Source organism: Heterodontus francisci, chromosome 11, assembly GCF_036365525.1.
Source record: "Heterodontus francisci isolate sHetFra1 chromosome 11, sHetFra1.hap1, whole genome shotgun sequence".
In the NCBI taxonomy this organism is placed as follows: Eukaryota; Metazoa; Chordata; class Chondrichthyes; order Heterodontiformes; family Heterodontidae; genus Heterodontus; species Heterodontus francisci.
In genome coordinates, this window is record NC_090381.1 from 39,893,755 (window position 1) to 39,900,154 (window position 6,400).

The following is a 6,400-nucleotide window of genomic DNA, read 5'->3' on the forward strand; positions in this document are numbered from 1 at the left end:
TACATCCATCGCGTTACTCACTCTTTGTGGGGTCCACACCCACTCTGCCCTCAGTGACAAGCTGCCCTGCTGCAACCCATCCTATTTCCATTGCCGCCTCCTCTATTGGAGTCACTACAGCTATGAATAGCACACCACCTCCAACTCTACACTGCTCCCTTGCATTGTGAACATGCTTCTCCTGCAAACACATACATACATAGGGCTGAATTTTACCAGCCCTCCTGACGTCAGGAGTTGTGGTGGGGGGCCCGGAAGATACCTCCAGGAGAGGCCACCACAGGCCGCCGGGAAGGCCCCACCCCATATTATTGCCGGCGGCAAGGCCTTGTGGCAGCCTTCCCACCTCTTAGCGATGGAAACTTAATTTAAATATTTAAATAAATGATAATGAATGAATAAATACTTAGCTCGTTGCAATGGCCATTCTGCTCCGATATTCCGGCCGATTGCTGGAACTCATGTGCCTGGTGAATATCGGTTCCGAGATTCGAGGCGGAACACTGGTGGGGAGGGGGGATTTATGAAGTTTTCAGGGCGGTGGGGGGAGTGGGGAAAACTCTTCCTATTGGTTTACGGGATGGTGGGAAGGGGTTGAGGGTCAAATTAATAATGTTCGGGGGGGAAAGTTCGGGATCAGAAGAAAAGTTTTTTTGGGGGGAGAGGACTAATGAAGTGATTAGTCATTGGGGGGGAGTGAGAGAGGGGATTGAAACTGTGAATGAATTTTTGTGTTTATTTTCTCTCCCCTTTCACTTTACATATTGAAATGATGCAGACGGGCCTAAAGCCCTTGAAAAATGGCATTGGCGCCTGCCCGGTGGCACCAGCTTCTGCCCAGTGGCGCCGGACACCATTGCTGGGAACGGAGCGCACACCCCCTCTACACCATTTGGGCCGGGCGTTCCACCCCTTCCATGTAAATGAGCTGCCACGCTAAATATCGTGGTGGCTCTGTGGGGCAAATCCCGCACGTGCGCCCCGCTGCTTTGGGCAGCGAGCTTTAAAAATTCCGGCCATAGTGTCACGCTTGTTACATAGTCCAGCTTCACTCGTCAGCCTGTGTCACTTTCCGTGTCCATCATTGCACCACTTGGAGGCCTATTGTAAGTGGTCATTCAGTCTTGGCAATGCAGTGATCAACTTTGACTGACCATGGGCCTCCAGTGTGAGTCAACTCTGTGTCTCACTGTGGACGCTGGTACCTGGTCATGCCCAACGTATGGGCCAGTCACCTTGCCTCACATTTCGTTGGTGCCATTTAAAACATGCTGCAAGCTTGCCATTATGGATGCCACTCACCTTGTCAGACTGTACCAGGTAATTGGAACACTTCTGGTACTGCACCCATGTTCGTGTGACCAACCTGCGGCTGCTAATTTCCTCTGTCGCCTCCAGCCATGCCTTCTTTTGAGGATTTCTGGCCTCCTCCTCCTGTTCACTGGGAAAAGCACCTCCCTGCATTCCATCACCACCTGCAGGAGCAACTCTAGGGAGACACCACTGAACTATGGAACCACCCTTCCTCTGAATCCAGCCATTCCTGCTCAGGCTCCCTTGTTCAGCACCCCCTCCAATGCCCTCTATGTGTGAAGCATGTATGAAGGCTGCTGACTGTCCTTTATTGTACTGTAGCTAAATTTGCTGATCATATAAAGATAGGTAGGAAAGAAAGTTGGGAGGAGGACACAAAGAGACTGCAAAGGGATATTGTTAGGTTCAGAGATGGAGTATAATGTGGGAAAAAGTGTGTGAGGTTGTCCACTTTGGTGGGAAGAATAGAAAAACAGAAATGGTTTAAATAGAGGTTGCAGAATGCAGCAGTATGGAGGGATCTGGGTGTGCTTGTACATGATTCACAAAAAGTTAGCATGCAGATACAGCAAGTAATAGGAAGGCAAATGGAACGTTGGTATTTATGGCAAGGGGGATGAAGTACAAAAGTAGGGAAGGCTTGCTACAACTGTATACGACATTGGTGAGACTGCACCTAGAGTGCTGTGTATAGTTTTGGTCTCCTTACTTAAGGGGGGATATACTTGCATGGGAAACTGTTCAGAGAATGTTCACCAGGCTGATTCCTTGGATGAAGGGGTGGTTTTATGAGGAAAGGTTAAGCAGGTTAGGTCTATACTCATTGGAATTTAGAAGAATGAGAGGTGATCTATTGAAACATATAAGATTCGGAGGGGGCTTGACAGGGTAGATGCTGAGAGGACGTTTCCCCTCATGGGGAATTAAGAAATAGGGGGCACAATTTAAGAATAAGGAGTCTCCCATTTAAGTTAGAAATGAGGAATTTTTTCTCACAGAGGGTCGCTAATCTTTGGAATAAATATATTCGAGGCTGAGTTAGACAGATTATTGACCTACAAGGGAGTCAAGGGTTATGGGAGGCAGGCAGGAAAGTGGAGTTAAGGCCACAATCAAATCAGCCATGATCTTATTGAATGGCAGAGCAAGTTCGAGAGGCTGAATAAGCTGCTCCTGCTCCGATTTCTTATGATACATTGAAATATGGTGCCTTTCTTTGACATGCAGAAACTTTGTGCTGCTTTCCACCCATTATTGGCAGGCTCCCCCACCAGCCGGATGTTAATTGGCTGCAGATGAGAAAATCCCTAAGGATGTCCCCACCACCTGCCTGTGAGGCTGCCTGACCCAAATTTGACCCCGGCTTTGGGAAAATCCTGCCCCATTTCTTTCTAAATGTATTGCTTCTCTCTAATTTCTTCCCACCTATCCTTTTGCTTAAGGTATTAACTCTTTGCTAGGGTGTGGTTGACTCTTACCTGTCCTATGAAATGGCCTAGTAAGCCACTCAGTTGTATCAAATTGCACTAGTAGAAGTCCCAACACGCTTTGGGATGTCTTGAGATTGAGAAAGGTGCTAGATAAAAGGAAGTCTGTCTTTCTTTTTACTGTTGAGTTTTTCTTCTCCACTTAAAATCAAGCTCCAATTGTTTCAAAAAGATTAAACAGTTGTTTACTGTCATAAAGCAGGTCATATGATCTTAAATTTGCCCAAGTTGAAACCCTTGTGGGGATTTTTGTAACGGACTCATTTCCTGTGCAGGAAATCTGGCTACAGGATCTGAGATATTTGTAGCAGCAGGAACTTTTGCAATAAGTAATTCTGCTTTTTTAGGGGTCAAGACGATATTTTAAAAGTTATTTATTTATTTTCTAGTGAATATGCACTGACATAACTGATGTTGTAAAAGAGTCATTGACAATGCATGCAAAGAAGCACCTTTAGAATGAATTGTTAAATACATTTCAATACTCACCTTCTTCCCTTTAAAAAAGCCAAGGAATTGGCACCCCACCAACAGTTACATGTTTCCTGGCTTGATATCACATGCAGCCTGGGCGTGATTTAACACTTCTTACTAAAATACGTACTTTTTATCTGTGTCTTTTTTCCACACTCCTCAATGTGTCATACTTTCTTTCTCTTCTTGAGTAGGAAATCCCCCTTTGTGTAATCATGTATAAAAGGACTGACTCAATCAGTAGAAACAACAAAGGGCTCCAGCTGCCTGAACATACTGAGTGAATTGACAAAGTCACAGTCTGTTGAATACTTCACTTCTTCAACAACATGCACCTGAAGATTGCTATGGTTCTGGTCCTCTTTGGTGCTGCCGTGGTGTTAAGTAGATCTTGTAAGATGCTGTATTTATTTCTAAATACGTAGCCTTATGAATGATATCTTTGGAGATTAATGATATTTTCTCACCATGCCCGGTGGTTTACAAGGGCTGTTGTACAGGGCTGGCCAGGCACAGTAATACAGCACAAACACTGGAACAATATAAGTATAACTAGTAGGCAAACAATATAACGTTAAGTAACTACTAGAGTTAAAGTGAGTGACAGCAAAGAATTAAGTATGTAAAGTAGTTTAAGTCAACCCTGAGTTGTAAATAGTATATTTAATGAAGCTTTGAGTAGAGAGAAAGTGATCTTGAATATTAAAGAACCTACTGAGTTTGCTGTGAATAAGAGATATGAGTACTGTGTAGCTGATATTGTAGATCTTCCATAAAAAGACTTGACAAAGACGGTCTTTCAGAGAAGGACCACAGTAAGAAGCTGCATGATTTTTGGGATTAACTGAATTGGTATTCACAGCATGAAATAATATTTGAAATGCAAGGGTTTTCTTTTCTGCAAAATTAAACTAAAACAATGCTTGTTTTTTCAGACCGAGGCCCCGGTACTGTTTCCACAAACTGCTGCACCAAGGTGTCCCGAAAGCCGATTCCATTTCACGTTACCCACTACAGGATGCAGCCAGAGTTGCTGCCCTGTGTCGAATCCATCATGTAAGGGACTATTTTGTTTCTTCTAACCAGAAATCTGTCCATCCTGTTTGAGCTTTTATAACATTTCAGATCATTTGCTCACTATTTTTTAAAATATAAAGCTTTTGATCATTTTCATTTTCTGAAGCACCAATCTTTAGAGAAGATTTTCTAAAACCCCTTTTTGGATTAGTTGGATTGTGTAAGAGTTGAATTTTTGTCGATATTGAGCAGATTTTTGTAATGATATTAGGTGAAGACATTGAAAGCTGACTTACTCTTAAAAAGAGCATTTATTAAAAAAAGACCAGAATAACCAATATTGAACTCAAAATATTTATCTATTGTGTCTTACAGACACACTAGGATCATGTTAGCTGTAAAGCACTGATTGCTGAAGAGTTGACTCAAATATATTCACGTGCTTAGGCCATTTTAAATGAATTTTTCAGTAGTCCTATAATGTGGTTGCTTCTGCTCTCTTTCAGATTTTACACAGTGGAAAAAGGGGCTCTCTGTTCTGACCCAAAAGTACGCTGGGTTTCAAGAAAGATTAAAGAGATTAAGTAAGTTGTGCTGATTGTATAGCAGGTTAGCACAGGCGGAAGTAAATGACAAGAAGGTCTGGGTAGCGTAAAGAGTGAATCCTACCCAAAGCCTTGACCTATAAACCGTATTACAATGTTGTTATCTATCATATTTATCATTTACTATATATTTTTATTCTGGAAGTTTGTAGTGGCTGTTCCATGACCATGGATTAATAAATTTGCAATTAGATTAGGTTAATGCAGGCATCATGGGGGTTGAGTACAGATTCTGACTATTATAATATACTAACAGCAGAATAATATTGAATATTTCATAGGATGGTACATTATTTTGCTCTTCAAAGTGGAATTATAAGGAAAGTGAAAGATGAGTATTAGTACATTATTCATTAAATAAATGTACTGACTGAAATTTGTATTTATATACTCACGAATACTCAAAATATTCTCTTTCCATTACAGTGCCAGGATGGAGCGCAACAGGGCTTAATGAGACTGATTGAATTCCTTCTGGAACATTGAGAAAATGCAGAATCTGACACCTTTCTTTTGTTAGTTTTGTTTGTGTATATAATCATGCATCATTTTGTGAATCTTAATTTATTTCCAATAATATCAGGCAATGCTGTATAATTCCAATGTCGTTTTTACTGTATCTCAATAAATTTATAGATTTGTACATATATTTTATATCTTTTGTAGAGCAATTATTTTTTGTAAAAATAAAGAAAAAGCTTTCTCAAAAAGAATTTGAGTCTTACTGTAACCATATATAAAGGAATTGGTATTCTCTTTTATGGCTTTTTCACTGAACAGTAAATACTTGGCAGTAAGTATGGAAACTGGAGATTGTGTGGGGTAGCGATCATTCACACCTGAGGCCTGGCTTCAAATCCATCTCAGCACGTTGGACTGAAAGCCTACTCTCTCAGCCAGATATAATAGCCCCATGTAAATGAAACAAGGGCACTCCACACTCATTTCCTATCGGTGTGTTCCATAGCATAATATTAACCTACAAACTGGCACTCAATTGGCAAACAAGTAGGACATATTGGGAAGATTTTGTCTGGTTACTACATCTTAGCAACATCATAAAAATAGTGGGAAAATTTCCTCTGTTTGCTATTTTTAGCAAAAATGTAAACATGTTCTTTTAGAGAAGATTAAAGGATGTGGAATTAGAGATGGGGTAGCAAATTGGATTAAAACCAGGTTGGGGAGAAACTGACAGTAGGAGTTCAGACCAGGTTCTTGGATTGATTCGAAGTGAATAGTGGCTTCCCACAGAAGGAGAGGTATTTTATTCAGAGGTATGCAATGCTGTGGCAAAGCACTTTGTGTTAATGCTTGAAGCAGAGGCCAGGGGATAAATTTCCTTGGAGATATTCCCTCCCTGTGGCTGTAACTTCACCTGAAGTGTGGCAGAAATTGTGTATAAACTGAGTTTCTGCTGCACTTCAGGACAAGTTACAATAGTGGAGCAGAGCAGTTCTAAGGAAACTCTAAGCCCGTGGCAATATTTAAGAACAGGTGAAA

The 6,400-nt window shown here is 41.4% G+C and overlaps 1 protein-coding gene across 1 annotated transcript; it reads left to right on the forward strand.

The window, feature by feature from the left end:
• The first annotated feature begins 3,484 nt into the window (after window positions 1–3,484).
• On the forward strand, window positions 3,485–5,551 carry LOC137374840 (eotaxin-like). The gene is made up of 4 exons (XM_068041388.1): window positions 3,485–3,668; window positions 4,211–4,331; window positions 4,799–4,876; window positions 5,324–5,551. The coding sequence occupies exons 1-4, from the start codon at window positions 3,605–3,607 to the stop codon at window positions 5,349–5,351; spliced, it is 291 nt and encodes a 96-aa protein (XP_067897489.1). The 5' UTR covers window positions 3,485–3,604; the 3' UTR covers window positions 5,352–5,551.
• The last annotated feature ends 849 nt before the right edge of the window (window positions 5,552–6,400 follow it).

What these genes read in the sequence shown, in the direction of transcription:
- LOC137374840 (XM_068041388.1), top strand. Translation starts at nt 3,605, where the DNA reads ATGCACCTGAAGATTGCTATGGTTCTGGTCCTCTTTGGTGCTGCCGTG. An exon ending in CCCTGTGTCGAATCCATCAT is followed by an intron (nt 4,332 to 4,798) that starts GTAAGGGACTAT and finishes GCTCTCTTTCAG; the next exon opens with ATTTTACACAGTGGAAAAAG. An exon ending in AGAAAGATTAAAGAGATTAA is followed by an intron (nt 4,877 to 5,323) that starts GTAAGTTGTGCT and finishes TTTCCATTACAG; the next exon opens with TGCCAGGATGGAGCGCAACA.